The sequence below is a fragment of the Ruditapes philippinarum genome, unplaced genomic scaffold (assembly GCF_026571515.1).
Source record: "Ruditapes philippinarum isolate M1 unplaced genomic scaffold, ASM2657151v2 ctg3280_1_1_1_1, whole genome shotgun sequence".
Lineage (NCBI taxonomy): Eukaryota > Metazoa > Mollusca > Bivalvia > Venerida > Veneridae > Ruditapes > Ruditapes philippinarum.
Window position 1 is genome coordinate 27,204 of NW_026856131.1, and position 19,990 is coordinate 47,193.

Genomic DNA, 19,990 nt, shown 5'->3' on the forward strand with positions numbered 1-19,990 from the left:
CAATAATTAAGTTAAAGAAAAACCTGTTTTAAACCACGTTCTTTCAAATAGTCAAGACATACAACTTATCTGTCTAGAAGTATATAAGATACATGTACAATATCATTTTACACTATTATATGCGTTTTCTATTGAATGTTTATTTTAACATGATAGGAAGAGAAAACCTTTCATTCCATATAACAAAAAGCCAATGATGGCACAATTTTTAATTATAAATTAAATTTGTATTACGTCATAGCGAACCAAATTACTTACTACATGATTCTACATGTGCATATCAGGATGGCCGAGTGGTCTAAGGCGCCAGACTCAAGGTGTATACCTTCATTACGAGTGTTCTGGTCCACGTATGTGGGCGTGGGTTCGAATCCCACTTCTGACATATATTTTTTTCTATAGCACGCTTAATGATCTGCAAGGCGCAAAAAAATATATCCCATAAAAATAAGGATTTTTTAATGACAACAACTAAAACCTTGGCCGTCGTATTCAGTTTTCTGCCCGATGCAGAAGTCACGTGGTTTAGACACCGTGAGTGTAGTAACTTTTTGCGAATTGTTGTTGTTGTTGTTCATGATGATGATCATGATGATGATGATGATAATAATTTGAGGGCTTAGAGCAAAACTAGTCCATCTTTATATAGAAATAGAAGCAGATAGACAAGTCTTGCTCTAAACCCTTGAATTGTGATTTAACTGTTAGTGACAATGATTATTATAAAGAGAAAGATAGGGATAATGATAATAATTCACGACGTGTTAGAATTAAAGCGCCGTCGTCATGTGACGTCGTAACCTAGACGAACAGAGACGTCACTTATCATTGTTAAAAATGGCGCGAAACAAGCATAAACGGAGATCAAAATTGCAGAAGTTTCTCGATTTTATAAGGTGTGCTCCATGTGTAGAGGCAGTCAAAAATAAAGAAGAAAACACCAATGGAGTAGAACTGTTTGTTGTAGATGACACAGATAATGATGAAGACGACATCATTGTCACTCGTGTTTACGCGTCTTCCAGTGCCGATAATATCGTAAAACATCATGATGACAAATTAGCCACCAGATCTGAGAGTGACATAGATATTCACAAATATATATCAAAGAAGGTACAAGAAAGGCCAAATCTGAAAACGAGAAACAACAGTGAATGGCAAGTACCTTCTCTCGACGTTGAGGTAAGGAATGCCAGATTGATGAACTTTCACTCTGACATATATGTCGAATATAATGCTGAGTACAGCATGTTTGCTGATGTTGATACTGACTTTAACCCGGAACAAGAGCCGAGTAATCATCAGGCTGACGAAGAAGGCGACATGGGAGAGTGGTTTTAAATTTTTGGAATATATTATGACAGCTACACATTTAATAATATATTGTTGGCGAGCTGCTGTGCTTTGGGTGACAAATGTACGGAAAAAATTTAAAGAGACAAGTCAATTTAAACATTGTTAATTTCCCGCATTTTTTCAAGCGGTCGATTACGAAGATGGCGATATGGAAGAGTGGGCTTAGATTTTGAAATAGATTATGATAGCTACACATTTATATTGTTGGAGAGCTGCTGTGCTTTGCGTAACTAAAATGTACGGAAAATATTAGAGAGACAAGTCAATTTAAACATTGTTAATTTCCCGCACTTTTTCAAGCGGTCGTTGATGAAGATGGCGATATGGAAGAGCGGGCTTTGATTTTGGAATAGACTATGATAGCTGCACATCTATATTTATAGCGAGGTGCTGTGCTTTGAATGACTAAAATGTGCGGAAATATAAAAACACAAGTACGTCAATCCAGAAACATCCCAGTAGTAGGCATTGCAGCTAAACAATTAAAAACTGTCGTGAAAAATGATCAAACACAGAAATGACGACGTACCCGGACTTGAATTTACAAAATGAGACCAGAAAAGAAGATATTGGGAATATAACCCATCTTCAGAATATCTTAGTTATATAACCTATGATATTTAAAGAGAAGTCTACAGTCATTACAATGGCTTATGAGGTTGACGAAAACGCACTTTATATTATTTAATGGCGGTTTAAGAACTTAAGACTTTATATATTCGAGGTACACGTATTTCAATTTTATACAATGAACACTTTGCTGCGTCAAAAAGTTTTCACATATGGAAAACCTTTTCGCCAACTTGAGATTATTCGTATCTTTAAAATAATTGAATGTTCGAATTACTTCCTGGTAATTTGTAATAAATATGTATACTATACTATATGCATTAAACTCTTTGTAAAACAAACACTTCTTTGTATTGTTTCTATATGTAGTTAATTTTTTTTATAAATTTCCTTTCATAAAGCAAATTCAAATATAAGCTACAAAGCCCTAAATTTTAAACAAACACACGGCTTCGTGACCAAAATACGGCCTCATGACAAAAAAATACGAGTCCATGACTAAAACACGGCTTTTTGACAAAAAATGCGACCATTTACCCAACACGACCTCGTGGGTCGTGACCAAAGCACGTAATTGTGAATAAAACAAGACCTAGTGACCAAAATACGGCCGTTTCACCAAAACACGATCTCGTCAGTCGTGACCAAAACACGACTTCGTGTTCAAAATACTTTCTGGTGACTAAAAGATGATATTTTTGTCAACTGCTATAGTCTGTCCCAAGAAATTTGAATATTCCATTTTTTTTATTAAATACGAGGGGTGATCCAGAAATAACCGGACTGGGCGCATAACTTAGAAACTGACAAAGAGAAAATCCCGAAAAAATATCTGACATTCATTTCAATGTTTAATCACGGATTTATATTACTGTAATATAAATCCGTGGTTTAATGCATGAATCCTGAACATTTTAATGCATTACGGCAATAAACAACAGTAATATACATAGAAACACACTATATGTTCCGCGTGTGCGGGGGCAGTCATCCAACAAACGTTGACGACGTTGACGTCACCCAAAGGTTATTCTGACAGTCATTTTTCTAGGTAATCACCGTTTATATCCACACACTTCTGATCTGGCGCTGACTTTAGACATATTTAATTGTTCCGTGATCACTCGCTGTACAGTCCCGTAACTATATCCAGTAACATCGCAAACATCTCCTATGGTTACACGCCTGTCGCTGAGAATGACGTCTTTGATTGTTTCAACAAACGTCTAAGACCTTCTCTTGAATCATCTTCTGGATATTGCCTACCTTCACCGAATCGCCAATGCCATTCAGAAACTTGTGTTCTTGATACTATCTTTCCTGCAGATGACTGTGTTTTCATTTCATAAGTTTTTGTAGGTGGATAACCAAGTTTGCAACAAAATTTAATAATTTTGCGCTGTTCTGGATACTGATGTGACGCCATTTTCAAGACACTAGCGGAGATGATGTCCGGTTTGTTGTTTGATAACGGAAAACGTTATGACATTGAAACTTTGATAAAAAGACGTCAATGACGTCATGTCAAATTGACGTTAATTGGGTCCAAAATGCAAAGTCCGAAATATGTTCAAAATAAGCTATAAAAAAGCAATTTGTGAATGAAAATGGCTTCCCCCACTCTTACGCTTAGTGTGTTTCCATGACTACGCATAAAACAACGGAATACATCTGAAGAATAATATTTTTATTTCCAACAGAATCAGTTTGATCTGAATTACGTTTGGTACAGACTTCATGCAAAAAAATGTAAAGAATAAATATTTTAGAGAGTAAGTCCGATTATTTCTGGATCACCCCTCATATAATAGTAAAATCATTTAAATTAATGTCATGTTAACCCTGATGTCAATTTCATTGCATTTAATTAATATTGAGAGTCATCCTTATTGCCATTTTTTAAAGTTAACTTTTTTCGTATTAATTAATTATGTCCTATTTAAGCTCTTGAAAATAAAATGATAACATATTAAATTTCTACTTCTTCTACCTCTTCTTGAAAGTAGACATTTTATCCTGACAACAATCTCAAAATAATTTCAGCATAATAATGCAAATTTTCTCGGATTTTAGTTGCCTTATAAACCGCGATGAGCGAAACGCGCGCCACATAAAGTTGGTTTTCTACATCGTAGACGGTGCATACAAAATTAATATTTATAGCTTTGATATTTATGGCATTTTTTCTCAATTTTAATATCATTATACTAGAAAAAATAGTTAAAAGTCACACTGCAATGATAACTTTATATGTGCATTATAGTTTTTTTATTGCACAACGTTCGAGTAGCAACTGAATTTCTGACGTCATCTCCTTTACTTGCTTCTTTAAAATCCGCGCTTCGGTCATGTCGACTAAAAAAAGCAGTCTTAAGTTACTGATTTTTTTTTCTTTTTAATTGAAATTGTCTTCAATAACAATTTGCATTATTTAAATTCGTTATGGCGCCTCGGTATGTTGTATTTTCTGATCGCAGATCAGGAAATACAATGCTGACATTCAATCTCAGGAACAGCGCTTCCCAAATATCCTAACAACAGGTTTAATCATATTTTATTGCTATATACAACAAAAAGTAGTTCTCAAAACAGCTTAAACTAGCGATGTAAAAGAAAGAAATATTTTTATTTTGTTGCAAGTATCCAGCGAATTATAACGCATTCAAAGTTTAAAAGTAACTTTGGGTTATAGAATTGTCAATAAATGCACATGAATATCATTTTAATCAATGAAAATGCTCGGCTATTTCTGTAAAGCTTCGGATTATAGTGATCGCCTAAATGAACGTTTGTTATTAAGACTTTCTGAAAAATAAAGTAAGGCTGTTGACTCTAGGACAGGGGCGAAATTAGGCAGTCGACGATGAATTTAGCCAGTCGACGATCGATAATCAATTTCTACCATAAGTAACAAAGAGTAGTGAAATATTATATACATGTCGGACTGTTTGGGCGAGAGATTTTTGCTAATTATTTACACCAGTGTTAAATAACAGGTTAACCGTGGACAAAATATCTCGAAATTGATAAGAATTACAAACCTTAATTTGGTTTGCTTTAAACTGTTTTCTTATAACTTCCCCGTGGTTCAGGGGTTACATGTTCGCTTAGGAAGCGAGAGGTCTGGGGTTCAAATCCCAGTCAAGGCAACGATTTTAACATTCTTTCCTAAGGAATTAGCCACGATATGCAAGGATAGAGTGTGGCTGTCATAAAAAAAATGTACATAAATGATTCCATAATGCAAGCCATACAAAAGTCCGTATGTATCAAACTCGAACTGTTCAACGCAGTCGCTGCAACTCGGTGCCCTGTAAGATGAATTATAGCATATCAAAATAATTTTATACAGGAAAATACATACAGACACTGTACGATTTAGATCGTAAAGATCAGAATATACTACGTACATAGCTTGCAGCCCTTTGATTATTTAACTCATTCAAGTTACATTCCCACGTATATCCCGTCAGAAACTTGTATGTTTAAAGATATATTCGGCCTTAAATGTATCTTATAGAATATTGATATATATTTATTATCCTGGTAGATCTAGTTCTAGTTAGATTAACAAACAAACAAAAAAGAGAAAAGGATTGGGCAGAAAGCTTGAAGCTGGTAGTTGTTTAATGAAATTCTGTCAGTTTCATTTAAGCCAATTGTAATTAGTAAATATGGAACAATTGTAAGTGCACCCACAGCACCGGTTAATCAGCATGATCAGTCATTCGTCATCACGGAAACTATTCGAAATATTTGATCGATGAGATACATGTATGCTATAGTATCTGCTATTGAGAACTATACTGGTGATTTTGAATAATTAAACACGTGTATATCTTCATGTATATACATATACAAGTTTTTTTTTAAACACGGGATTTATTTTCATCGACTGGTGGGAAAATTAATAGTTCATGAGTGGTGGTAGCCACGAGTGAAATATGATAATTTTCGCACCAAATGATTTCTAGAAAAACCTTGAATTTTCTGTTTATTACATACATTGTTCTCTTTTTTTCACATAACTACTTGAAAGACTTTCTCTTAAATTTATTTTGTGTACTGGTAGAATTTAGAAGAAAAAAATCCGACAAGACACCAGTGAAAATACGAAAAATATGTTTCACTGCAGTTAAAAATAAAAATACGGAAAATGAAAATATGCATTTTATTTCATCAATATTTCTCAATATTTCAGTTATAAGTGTAGTATTCAATCAGGGTGCACAGTACGTATTGCATGTAACGCAAGTAGTACTTGTGCATAAATTGCTTGTATACGTGCAGGGAAAGAAGCGCCAGTAAAATCAGGGTAATAGGCTACTATTTCAAATAAATAAGTCCTAATATTATGATAATTATATAATATATTATAGAAAAACGCCCAAGTTTAGAAACGTTTTTCAAAGTGAAGATCTGATGACAATGAGTACTATATATAGATCAATTTAATTACCAGAGACTTTTTTTTTATTACAAAATATAAAGCCTGGGACAAATATTTGTTATTTTTGTCCCAGCTTTATATGTTACATGTTAAATTAAATTATTTATGATCGATCGCCTATTGTCATATTTTTTTGTTGTGCTTTACTCGTCTGAAAGCCATTTAATTAATAAGTCAATATTTCCTACCTAATGATTTAACACGACTTACACATACATGTACATGTATATGTATTATTTAATTGATAATAGAATCTACGTATTTTAGCATCATGGTTAGATGTTACAAACAAAATATTTTACTTTTGTTCCGAGCAGCTAGCAATTAATTTAAAAATACATTATTTTCAAAATAAATAAGAAAATAAATAAAAGCAAAAGCAATACAGAAAAAAAAACAAAAAAAACAAACAATTAAAATAACGCTACTTTAAAAGAGGAATGTGACGAGACACCTTAACGTACACGTGATATTGTCACAAACCAATGAGAATGCTCGTTACAAAATGCAGTCGGAATTACAAAATGGAGACTAATGAATAATTTCTCGGGAACTTGCGATTAAAAAAGCCAGAAAATTGACCCGAGTGAAACATATGAACAGTTAAAGAACTTGATTTAAACAATGACCTCATTACATTTTGTCGTTCATCCACTTCCTGGAACTGACGAACAACTGAATGAAAGGTAAATCTGTTATTGATCTTGTCATTTTATAACTGAAGTTTTGTATGGAAAAACCTCGTGTATGATAATTATGAAGTTTAACATCAACGTTTGCTTAACGTTGCGTATTATTACGTGTTTCCATGGTTTATAAAATACAAATGAATACTGAAGTTTCATATAATATTATGTGTGTATTTGCAAGGCATGAATTTACATTTCATTTTGAACTGATCAGTGATGAAGCTGACTGGTAACTGAGTAATCTTGTAACCTAGAGTGGTTGGACCAATGCTCGGCGCATACCAATGCTCGGCGTAAAAGATATTTTTTTTAGAATATCTGAAAATGTCTCGAGTTATCTCCGATTCAGGTCAATGGTGCTTTTATTTACATCTTTCACCATTTTATCCTGGTGTGGTTCACTGCTGGTAAAGTCATGTGACAATGCTAATAGCATACAAACATATGTATGTAATCCGCAACATATCAATTATTAAAATCTTTTAACACTAGAGTTCTGGGGCTGTAAAATGTAAACTAAAAGTTTGGTACTTGTAAATGTATGAACCTAATTTGGTTGTTACAATTCATTCAATATGTTTTCTTCATAAGATAAAAAAAGAGATTTTATTCGAAAAACAATCCTGCATCATGTAGTATTGTACGCCGAGCTATGGTACAATTTCACACAAACCACTCTTGTTTATCCGGACTATCTATAGCTCCAGCCTATGCACATCATTATGTGATTAGCGAATTTTACACAATGGCTATTTAAAACAATATCATCGGTCTTGAAAATGGAAATTTTAACATTGAGGTTTGTTGACGGGTTTGGGAAAAAAAAAAAAATTTGAATTTTCCATATCAATATAGTAGTTTTATTACGCCGAGCCGTTTGGTCCACCCACTCTAACCAATTATCTTAGAGTCCTTTTCTTGTTGTTCCACTGTTCTGTTTTTGTAATTTTCTAATAAGGGATAATTCATGTTGACTAATATGCATTTCTTATGTTCATAAACAGTGATATTTGATACAAGTCCATTATATACTCGATGAACAATTTTTATATCTTTGGTAAAGATTCTGTCGTTAATTGTTTTCCTATAATATTTAATGATAAGTAACCCCTAAATTAAACATTTTTCGTAATGTGTTTCTGCTCATATTACTCTGTAGGTCTCAGAGAGAGTTTCTCAGAGTGTTTAATTATTTAAGTAGGTAGAGCTAATCTCAATTTACAATAACTCCGACGACATATATTATTAGTACATACACTTACTCACACCAACGGTTTTATGGTAAATTGATTATTGCTTGAAAAGTCAATAGCTGCATAGTATTCTTTTGACTTTGAAGAACTATGTTCAAGGGCTATAGGTAACCATTATGAAATCACCAATTACATGTATACGAAAATGATTCATGTTATTTTATAGATTAAGAGATGTGGCGGAGAAGATCAGTCGTCATGGATACACAGCTGCTGCAGCCCTTTCCTCCTTGAGAAATATTTCTGTGACTCAGTGTGTGATAGGTCCACATTATATAGCCTTTTTACTTGAGGTAAATTGTGTGTGTTTTGTTTTTCTAAAACCATGCCAACAGTCTAAGAATGACACAAAATTTTTTCTTTCACATGTCAAAAAGACTCATTAAAACAGAGCTCTTGAAAAGCTGAATTTTTCAAAAACAAGTTTTCTTTTTAAGGTCAAGAACTCTAATTTGAATGTCGAAAATATGAAAGTTATTGAAAAAAGTGAGAGTTGTAAAATTTTTCCTGCAAAAGCAAAAACACATTTTGGTTACACGTTGCTGATTCACTATCCAGGGTGTGAAGTGTTTTGTTTGCCAATAAAGCAGTGCCTGGTTTTGATCATGTTAGGAAGGTAGCTTAAAAAGGAACTTGATAACCATGTATTTCCTGTTGTTTTGTAAAGTGAACTCAGTTGCATGTGGCTAACATGACTGTGATTTAACTACCAATGACCGTGACTGTTAATAAACTGCCAATGACCATCACCATGTATTTAAAATTATATATGAATAAATTTCTAGAATGGTGTCTAGGTCACACTGGCATGGGCATACATCATAATGAATTTGGTGACTTGAACTGTTAGAAGCAAATGATTAAAAATCAGCAGCTTTAGACACTATTGAGGCACTGTAACTCTTATAGGGCTGGGGCGAGTATCCGAGTACTCGGATAATCACGAATCAAAGTAAAAAATCGATTTTGAATATTCGTAATCCCAGAGATCGTGGATCGCGATCTAATTTTTTTTTTATATACATTCACTGTTTCTCACACTCTTAAAATCGAGAAAAATACGATTTGAGTATAGATTATATGAAGTATGAATTTGCCGGTTAAAGACCATGTACCATGATGCTGAGCTAGGAAGTAATTGGTTTCAAAAACAAAACAAAAATACTTATCCAAAGAATAAAAACATAAACATAGTTTATATTTTATATGCTTAATGTTTACTATTGTTGTTGTTTTTTTTTTAAACACGTTTTTATAACTTATGTACATGTTTTTATGGGTGTCTTGATAACAATAGATCTGTGGTTCGATTTGTGAATCGTAAGTGCTGAATCGTGGTTCGGATCGGATCGTCACTTATCTGACGATCCACACCCCTAAACTCTTAAGTGAATGATCCGTTCCAACCTTTGACAATATAATGTTAACTTCTTCCTTTAGGATGGGAGAGTTTGCAGAGTGCCTTTTTCTATTCTTAATGAAAGACTGGATTTGAATCAAAAAGAAAATATAAAGCCGTAAGTATATTGTTAAATTGTAGAGCATTAAAAATTAGAATTGACATAGATATTTTTTGATGGGGACAGAAGGCAGTGAATTTTTTCCTTATAAATATAAGTGGTACCAAGTAACGGACCCATTTTCAATCACAAATGGTCCGTCACAATTTTCAGAATGGGTTTGAAGGACTGTTTCACAATTATGCAAAAAATTCACAAACTTTACAATTTGTATTTTGAGAAAAATATGAACAAAAACAACAACAAAAATACATGTGCACAGTGCACTTCTGTCAAAATATTGCATTCGGTATAATTTAGATAATGAAACGTATCACTGGTAAATATTGAGTCAGACTCAATGAACAAAACAAGAAATTTGGATCTGACTGATTCATTGTAAATAAAAGTAAATATTTTTATAGATAAATATCTCAGATCACACGTAACTTTTACGCATTTGTTTTCTAAAGCTTTTTACGTTCTTTTACAAATGTTTTATGGATAAATTTGAAGACTTAATGCTACATATTTGAAGACAGTTTTACATTGCATATTGACTTTATAAGCAGGCCAACCAAAGCCGTCAAGACAGAACGGGCCGGGGGTTCCAGATCCACAACCCATGTGGTGGACAGTCCACTGGTCCTTGTATCTGACGTCATGGAGGGAACTGCAGAACAACCTACAGCGTGAGTTATTTATTATGATTTGTAGTATTCTACAGAACATCATGTCAGTACGACTTTTACGTTTATTACATTTTAAAGATTGTCCAGGGTCAATTTAAAGTTTTGGCCTGCCTCTCTGTGAAAAAAACGGTTTTCCCCTATTTTTTTTTTTAAGAAAAAAGAATCCCCATGATAAAAACCTATTTTATCATTATCGGACAGAGATGTCAATTTTAACATAAAATGACATCTTTCTCCATTTCTGCATTTTCATATCTACACAATTTTCACCTCTCCATCGGCCTTGCCATCTTTCCATGAGGTGAAAGAAAACAGTATATTACACAGTTGAGGGTGATTTTTCAACTCTTACTTAAAATGTTATTAAACTTTGATTTCATTCCCTTCAAGAGCAGAAAAGTTCAAAAGTCTTAATCCACTTAGTACCTCTGTTACTGAAAAAGAATTTAAAATGTATTAAGAATTTAAAACAAAAATGTTTAACTAAAAACAAGTATGGAATAAGAGTAATACACATCAACACCAGCTGGAATTTTTACTTTTATTAGATTCACTGGTTTTGGTCACATTAATGATCTTTGTTGGGATATTTTTAAACATTGAGAATCTGATTTTTCTTATATCTCCCCGTACAGCCGATGGAGTACTGTTGTATCAGGGACAACAGCCACTGCCTCTACCAGGAATAATAATACCACACAGGGGTACAGGACCATGCAGAGAACTGTACATGTTAACAGGGGTCGGAGGTCAGGAGTCATTGTAGGAGCTCGTCCCCTTGTACCAGCGTCTGTAGTACCTGAGGAACTTATCAATCAGGTATGTTCTCTATGTATTGACATGCTATTTTTTTTATCTGAGAGTTCTGTCTGATTAGCCCTAAGCTTTGAGAAACTTATGAATCTGGTATGTTCTCTATAATTAACATCTGTGAGTTCTGATTTACCCTTAACTTGCTGTGGGCAGTAATTGAATATATCCATGTAACCAGTTCAGACCAAGATCAGTCGGGAGCTCCATGCTGTTTGATCATGGTCTGTATTGTTTGTTTTGTGATCAGTAGGTATGTTATAAACTTTCCCTTTAAATGATGAATGGTTTTGTCCAGTTTTTATGACAGACATGTCCATTTAAAGATATCAAGCCAGGTAATTGTTAAGATATTAAGCTTAAATGTCATTTAGAATGTGCCTTCTATTTGTAAATCAGAGAATTGTGAAAAATTAGAATAGCACTAATAGATTTATGCTTGTTTACATTAAAAGCTGTCTCTTTACCTGTGACAGCATGCATGCTTAATACCTGATATTTAAGTCTTTCAACATAATATATATGATTGAAATTAGAAATATTTGTAATAAGTAATTTCTACAGGGCTGCCGATTTTCCGCGGATCTGCGGAAATCAGCGGATTTCGTGAGCTCCTGGGTCATTTTTGAGATCGATGTAAATTCGACAAAGACAATAAATTCATTCGTCATATTTTATACAGTACCCAAAAACCGGCACGCTTAGGCTTTTATCGTTATGCTAGCCGCCTATGGTACGTCTGTAAGCGCTTTTCTCATTGGTCATATCGAGTCTTTTCCGGCATTCTATTTTAGAATAACCAATCAAATTACAGTTTACATTGTCGCTCTTGTCTGTTGTCAAAATGCGTCAAAATGTCGGATATTTGTCAAATTTAGAGTCCAGGAAATTGATTTTAGGGCATACCAAATCATCAGAATCCAGGAGCTTCGGGGGGCTCGTCCCCTGGTCCCCCACCAGGGCTCTGCCCTGGACCCGCTAAGGGGGGTTGCGCAGCCTCCTTGACCCCCGGCGTATTTTTCGGTGATTTTGCAATTTGCTGTTGGCAGCCCTGTTTCTAAAGTCTCATGGATATTTTTGATGTAAAGTCTTTATTTGGTTTGTGGGAAAGTGTTCAATTGAAACATTATATATGGGGTTACAAAATGAGGTCTTGATATAATGGCTGAAAATCATATTGCCCTGGTTATTTTGAACAAAATAAATATTTATCTAATGCAAATATGGTAGAAAAATTGGCATGCTTTGCTCTTCATTGCATGTATGTTATACAAAGTATATTGCAGTATAATATGCATATGTGTATTATATACTTACAGTGTCAGGTTGTGCTACAAGGAAAGTCTAGAAATCTTATCATCCGTGAACTACAAAGAACAGTAAGTAATAGATGACATTAAACTTTGTTATTTTTGTATTGATTTCATATTAATGTAATCTGTTATGCTGGAAGGGGAGGATTTAATCTATTGACAATTGTTGTGTGATAGGTAATGTTATGTGTATGCAGTAAGTAAAAAATTGCAACAAAGTTGATTTGATGTTCAAACTTATTTAGACTGGAGATTCTGAAAGTCATACTTTTAGTAAGTTTGAGCCAATTGTGATTATCTTGAGTCAATTTAATTATTTGATGCCAGTTTGCTCATTGGCTTCTGCCAGCACATGCCTTGAATCATTTTATTTTTCCCTTGTTTATATGTATAAATTTTCTACATTGTTACTTTTATATTTTTATCAGAACTTAGACGTCAACCTTGCCGTTAATAATTTGCTGAGTCGAGATGACGAAGGGGAAGGTGATGACGACGATAGTCAGGACTCGTACGTTCCCGACGACCTGATCTCTCTCCTCGACAGCGGCATGCACCCTGACCACCCAAGTGTTATCATTGACGGCGACGCCATGTTTAGTGAGGACATGTTTGGTTACTCTTCGATACGGAGTAGAGGATCTGGAGCTAGATCTAGATTAGGTAAGCAAGTTTTGGACTTACTAAGTCCTTCGCCGTGCGGGTCTCTGCACATGTTAATGCATGAAAAAAGGTACATTCAAGGGCCCTTTTTGGCACAGTTGTAAAAGTAATTAATTGTGAGTGAATTGCCACTCGGATCATTTTGCTAGTTTAAATCTCGGTGGATACACTGGATTCATTCATGTGAAAATGCTATTAAGCTGGTTTACCGAATGTCAACGGTTCTGTTCACTTGCACTGGAAATAATGTATGAAGAGGCTTCTCGGCTTTTATAACCATAAATAATTCTGAAAAGAAGCCATGTAACCATGAAAAGTAGCCATATAACCGGAGTATTTGTGATTTAATACTTAATTAAAAGAGAAATCTGCAATTATCTTGTGTTTAATTTCTAGGTGAACGGACAGACAGAGATGCTGATCGGGATCGAGAACGAGAATCTATATTTAGAATTAGAGACAGGCGGCGTCTTGACACAACTTTGCGAGATGAAGCTTTGAAGTCACTAGAGCGTGACAAGGTTGAGGGGTTTACAGCCGATATCACAAAGAAGTTGGCTAATCCGAACGCGAGCCCTGTACATCTTGGAGAGGAGCTTCAGTATTGGGTTGAAAAGGTATTCATCATTTGCATGCAATAGATGTAATTGGAACTCTGCAAATGTTGTGTTTTTTAAAGCTAATCTCGCGGTACAAACAAACTTTTACTGTTTTAACTTCATGGTGCAATACCATTCACAATAGATTAGTCAACCTTTTACACTTATTTTCGAAGCTGTAACTGTAAGTTTGTTTGTGCCCCCGAATTAGCGGGGAAATCCAAAAATATTTTTAAATTCCAGAGTAAAACTATTAAAACATTCAGTTGTATTATTTCGTTCAGGAAATATATCAACTGATGGCAATGATTTGTTACACTAAACATTTTCAGAGTTCTTGTTTGATTCACTTTATTTTTTAATGATCAAAGCATTCTATTTTGAAGAAATTTGGCAGATACATTAATATTATTTTGATGATAAAAAATATTCAACTGTTTCTTTCTTAACGAACATTTGATGAGACTTTGTGACCTACACTGTAACTGTGTTGACTCTAGGATAGGGTCGAATTTAGGGCACACACAAATCCAAATGTAAAGAAAGCTGAAATGATAAGATCATTGAAATATGGGCCTTATTATGGAGAAATGAAAGAAGTCCATAGGAAAAGGAGGTTGACCTTTGTAAGATTAGATGTATGGTAGGGAATGAGAGAAAAACAGAAAGATTGAAATCAATAAATATATCGAGTTATACATTGATGTTGTAAAATTTGGAAGTTGATGCATGTACTTGAATGTGAATGATAAGGGAATGGAATAATCTAGCAAATAATTGAAATAATTGAATATTGTCGTAAAATTGTCATCGAAATATATTCATCGAATTGTTTCAGGATGGGAATTGCCCTAGGTTTTCTCACATAGCTGCCATGCATTCGGAACTGGTTGCTGTGGGAACCAATGGCCAGTTATACAGCTGGAAATGGCATGACTTTGAACCCTACAGACATCCAGAGGTAATATAGTAGAGTAGATACATACTATATATATTTGAATGCAGTTTTAAAATGGATTCTGTAAACATTTAAGTTTTGTCCTAGTATTCTAATATGTTATGGCAAATATGGCACTGTTGTTTCTCTGAAGCAACCAAAACAGTTGCACATTTTTGGTTTAAACATATTTATTTAAGCTTGATTGTGAAACAAGTTCTTTCAACTTATAATAATCATTTTCAAGTCCGCTTCCTGGAGTACTGGTGTCATATGAAGAAACATGGTTGTGACCCGATTAGGGCTCGAACCCATGATCCACATCTTTAACTTACTTAGTGCTTGTGAGCACTTCCTATATATAGACTGCTTGCACATTTGGGCTAATGCGTACACGAAAGGCAGTATTTATTCATTAACATTTTGAAAAAAATCAATTCCATTAGTCTTAAAATTTATTGTACAACTTTTACAAAAATCCATGACTACACTGTATCACCCTCCTGTTACTGTTCCAGAAATTCGATTTTAGCTATTTCATGCTATTGAGAATTTATACATGTTAATAACTGAATAAATGGGGCGTCCATGGCCGAGTGGTTAAGGTCGTTGATTTCAAACCACTTGCCCCTCACTGCTGTGGGTTCGAATCCTGACACAGACTTTGGATTCTTTCATGTGAGGAAGCTATCCAGCTAGCTTACGGAACGTCGCTGGTTCTTATTAGGTGCCCGTTTGTGCCAAAAAATGCACGGATGGGCACCTGAGGTCTTCCTCCACCAGTAAAGCTGGAACGTCGCCAAATGACCTATACTGTGTTGGTGTGACGTAAAACCCAAATCAAGCAAAAACAATAACTGAATAACTTCAAATTTTCATCTTTCTATCCCTAAATTTGATAATGGTCAGTTCCCAAATGGGATCAGATGGATTCATTATGTAGATTCAATTTAAACATTTAACGTTATTTCAGAACCCCAATATACACCATCCTAAGACAATTGCCCTCTGTCTACAACACGAGAAGATACAGGGTATATCTGCCTGCGGTGTTCGTGCGTCCGTATGTACAGAGTCGGACAAGGTGGCGACCTGGGTGGACGATACATTGAACATGGTGGCTTCCAAACTGGAGCACAGTGCACAGACATTCCAGGAGTTCCTGACAGACAAGATTGCCAGCCTTCATACATGTTCGCTGTATACATGTGCACGTCTGGAGAGTGGTGCTCTATACTGGTGGTAGGTGAACATTACTGTCATTAGGGCCCACTGTACTATTTAATAGCAATTTGCTAAAAAGTTTTAAATTGTAGCTATAGAAAAAAGGATATCTTTACCAATGTTGTGATTTTTATTACAAAAGCTAATATGCAATAAAAAAAGTCACATTAGTTTAACCAAAGGGATATTTTTAACAGGTGTCATCCCTTGGTCGTCATGTGATATTATTGTTTTCATTTTGTTTTGTTTTTAACTTCTAGAAAGTCTCCATATGACCTATACTGTGTTGTTGTTACGTAAAACCCAATCCAGAAAAAGTATTTTCAAATAACAAATTTGAGCATAAGTAAAAAATAGTGACTTGGTCTGGAAAAGAAACTTGATCTGCCTGAAACTGGATACTATTAGATTATGTAATTGATAAGAATGAAATCCTAATATCCAGAACTTTCACATTTAGTTGTATATTGTACGTAATAGAATTTGGAATATAACATTATCATTGCAGGGGGGCAATGCCATTTGCTCAGAGAAAGAAACTTTTAGAAAGAAACAGATCTAAGAAAAAGAAGAATAAGAATTCTTCATCGCAGAGTGACATCAGTACAGGGTCATTGGTAAGTAGATTATAGCTTTTAAGTGTTTTATGCTATGTTAGGCTGTCTGTTATAACCAAAATAATGGTTTCCCTCTGGGTGAGAATATATTGCCTGAATGGAAAGAAAATTGAATGTTGATTGCCATGAAAATGAGAAGGGCATTCAAAAATCGTTGCATAACTTTTCATTTTAAGTGCTTCAGTATATATTGTGTTGTTTCAAACAGTTTATTAGCTTGACTATTTATAGGCATAGGCATCACACTTCGGTTAAGTTTGCAAGTTGGTATCTCTTAAACTAGGAAAGGGAATAGATTGAATATTTACTCACTTATTTAAGAGTAAAATAAGAGGTCAATGCCCAAGGCCCCTAACTCTTATATGGGTTTTAGACAGAATTATGGCGCTTTTTGAACATAAGAAAATTCTACAGTATGAAGGCTCTTGTTTTACTATCAAGCACTGAGAATAGTCAAGCATGCTGCCCTATTGACAGCTTTTTCTATGTTTACAGTGAAAAAAAAAAAAAAAAATTTTTGCTTGCATTAACAAATAAAGGCACTCTTTGTTAAATTTCTTTTAAGAAGCAGTTATTGGAGAATATACACAGCCTGATCTGTACAACTTGTTTATTTTACCTGAAAACATTAAAAGAATTATGTTATGTTATATTTGTAGGTATGTTTGAGGAACTCTCCAATGTTCCACGCAGGGGCTGTAGCATTTACTACAGTAGATGGCACTCCAAAAGTAGGTCAGCTGCTTGAATCGGCATGGTCGCTGAATGATACGTGTAGATTTAAGATCAAACCTGTTCATATGTAAGTTTTGTATGATTTTCCTTTTATTATCTATTTTTGTAAAATGCATAAAAAAAGTGCTTTGCCTTAGCATACCTGGAGGAATTATTTATCCGTATGATTAGACTTTACACCAGGCGTCGTCGAATACCACGACAGAAACCATTAACATTTATCAGCCGTGGGATTTTTGGTCAAAATCCAGTCGATAAGAGGTGTGTCAAAGACTGCTTTTTCATTTGGTTGTCTCAAGATTTCATGAGGCGATTTAAAACAATCAAAATGCTTGTTCATTAAGATGTTTTATATTTCAGACAAAATTGTGGCAACCTGTTACTGATAGGTTTTTACCTTTGCCATTGAAGAATATAAAGTTTGTTAAACGTGATTTCATTGGTCGATATTTTACGCACCTTCTGCTGTATATTGAGGCAAATCGATTCATTTTACTAGATTAAATTGCTGCGCATATCGTTGGCTTGTTCCGGTCCGACACTTTAACTCAGAGTTATGGCCCTTGATTAGTTATGCAGTATGCATATAGAGTGAAAATCGTTTCCGTGCTACTTCTCTGCAACTACTGGCTGGAATTCAACAAAACTTTATGGGAACCTTCAAAATCAAGAGGAGATGCGCATATCGTCTCCTTGTTCCGGTCAGACACTTAAACTCAGAGTTATGGTCCTTGATTAGTTATACAGTATGCATATAGAGTAAAAATCGTTTCCGCGCTACTTCTCTGCAACTACTGGCTGGAATTCAACAAAACTTTATGGGAACCTTCAATACCAAGAGGAGATGCGCATATCGTCGGTTTGTTCCAGTCAGACACTTTATCTCAGAGTTATGGCCCTTGATAAGTTATGCAGTATACAACCAGAGGTGCTACTTCTCTGTAACTACTGGCTGGAATTCAAAGAAACTTTATGGGATGCAAAGAGGAGATGTGCATATAGTCGCCTTGTTCCGGTCAGACACTATAACTCAGATTTATGACCCTTGATTAGTTATGCAGTATGCATACACCTCATTGGCATTTCCAGATATTACTATTTAACACAGAGTTATGGCTCTGTTATTGCCCTGAATATTTATCAAGTTCAAAGAATGTTACTGTTTATGCCATGATAAATATATAAATAAAGCCTTATGTCTTCAGTTGTTGTGTTAGTAATAACCAGTACTCAGCGGGGGATATAAATTCAACGAATTTGCTTGTTTTTCTTAATTTAGACCGGAGAGCCGACCCGAGCGTGACTCGTCTAGTGACTCGAAGCCGGACATGCCGCCCCCGCCATCACCGGCATCTTCTACATGCAGTGATCACAGTGGTCCAGTACTGGTATCATCTAGAAGTAAGTGTAACTGTCTTATTGAAAGTACTGTATAAGTGGATATATCCGCGTGTCGAAAAAGTTAGGGAATTAAGAATTAAGGTTTTAAGTTTTCAACCACTAGCCAATTATGGCACAAAGTTTGATTTTCCGAGGTCATGACTTATGTCTTTGAAGTATGATTTTTCTGTTTAGCCCTTTTGGCATGCAAAATATTATGCAATATAGGTTTTTTCACTGATTGTTAAATTTGGGCTCAAAGTTTGTTATGTTTTCTGGCTTGTAACTTTCTACATCTACATTTGCATTGTTGAAAGTTTGACATTACTGAAATAGTGCACAATAAAAGCTTAAGTATTAAAATGAATACTTGGTCCTTTTAACTTTAGCATTCAGTTTTAACCCTGAAATTCTTTTAATTTATTACTATGAAGTATAAACATGCTGAAACTTTCGTACTATATTCAAGAAGGTTTCCCCAAGGTTTGTCTTGTTGCCAAAAAAAAAAAAGAAAAAAAAAAAGTTAACTGTCTTATGTTTATAGAGCGTAAAAAGGCACCAACCCCCAGCAAGGAGATTGAAAAACAGAAAGATGAAGAAAGTTGGCCATTAAAGGATGTGATCTTTGTAGAGGACATAAAAACGGTTCCAGTTGGTAAAGTGTTAAAGGTAGGCTCTCCAGTGTGATTAAATATCGGAAAATATTTTTTGTATTCATTTTACTTACTGTATAGGTGGATATTTCTGTGTGTAAAAGTAATTGCATTTTATAGTCTAAGTTTCATGCTTACACACATTCACCGACTTTACAGCTATAACCCCTTGTCAAAAACTTAGAAATTTAAAATACCCAACATTTCACATGAGAAAATATAAGCAAATCATGCAAGGGTAGAATTTAATGACAGGTTGGTTGATATTTACACTAGAGAAAATTTAAGCGACTCATAAATTCATGAAATTCGTCAATATTTCTGTTTACTCTAGGTTAAGCGATATTTCTTTGTCATTTTTAAGTCTTTTTAAAATCAATTCAAGCTTTATTAAAATTATTATTTTGAAGTATTTAAATATTAAAAAAATTTTTTTTAATGTGATTAAAAAGTTTATAAGGAAAAGAGGATTTTAAAAATTATGATTTAAATATTCCTGCCTTTTGGTTAAATCAATCAGGGACGGTTTGTTGTGAAGAAATTCCAACTA

General features: G+C 34.4%; 1 protein-coding gene and 1 non-coding gene across 2 annotated transcripts; both read left to right on the forward strand.

Moving 5' to 3' along the window:
• Positions 1–279: 279 nt before the first annotated feature.
• On the forward strand, positions 280–385 carry Trnal-caa (transfer RNA leucine (anticodon CAA)). Its single transcript has 2 exons — positions 280–317; positions 340–385. It is a non-coding gene; the product is annotated as a tRNA-Leu (tRNA).
• A 6,479-nt stretch (positions 386–6,864) lies between these two features.
• Positions 6,865–19,474, forward strand: LOC132745499 (E3 ubiquitin-protein ligase UBR5-like). Its single transcript, XM_060734448.1, has 14 exons — positions 6,865–7,062; positions 8,485–8,611; positions 9,759–9,835; positions 10,387–10,509; positions 11,145–11,328; positions 12,639–12,698; positions 13,061–13,295; positions 13,692–13,912; positions 14,733–14,855; positions 15,805–16,073; positions 16,564–16,672; positions 17,332–17,474; positions 18,687–18,808; positions 19,332–19,474. Exons 1-14 carry the CDS (start codon positions 7,001–7,003, stop codon positions 19,472–19,474), a joined length of 1,998 nt encoding a protein of 665 aa, XP_060590431.1. The 5' UTR covers positions 6,865–7,000.
• Positions 19,475–19,990: the final 516 nt, after the last annotated feature.

Coding starts and splice junctions, on each gene's coding strand:
- LOC132745499 (XM_060734448.1), top strand. CDS start 7,001: ATGACCTCATTACATTTTGTCGTTCATCCACTTCCTGGAACTGACGAA. Junction 9,836..10,386: donor CAAAAAGAAAATATAAAGCC/GTAAGTATATTG, acceptor TGACTTTATAAG/CAGGCCAACCAAAGCCGTCA. Junction 17,475..18,686: donor AAGATCAAACCTGTTCATAT/GTAAGTTTTGTA, acceptor TTCTTAATTTAG/ACCGGAGAGCCGACCCGAGC.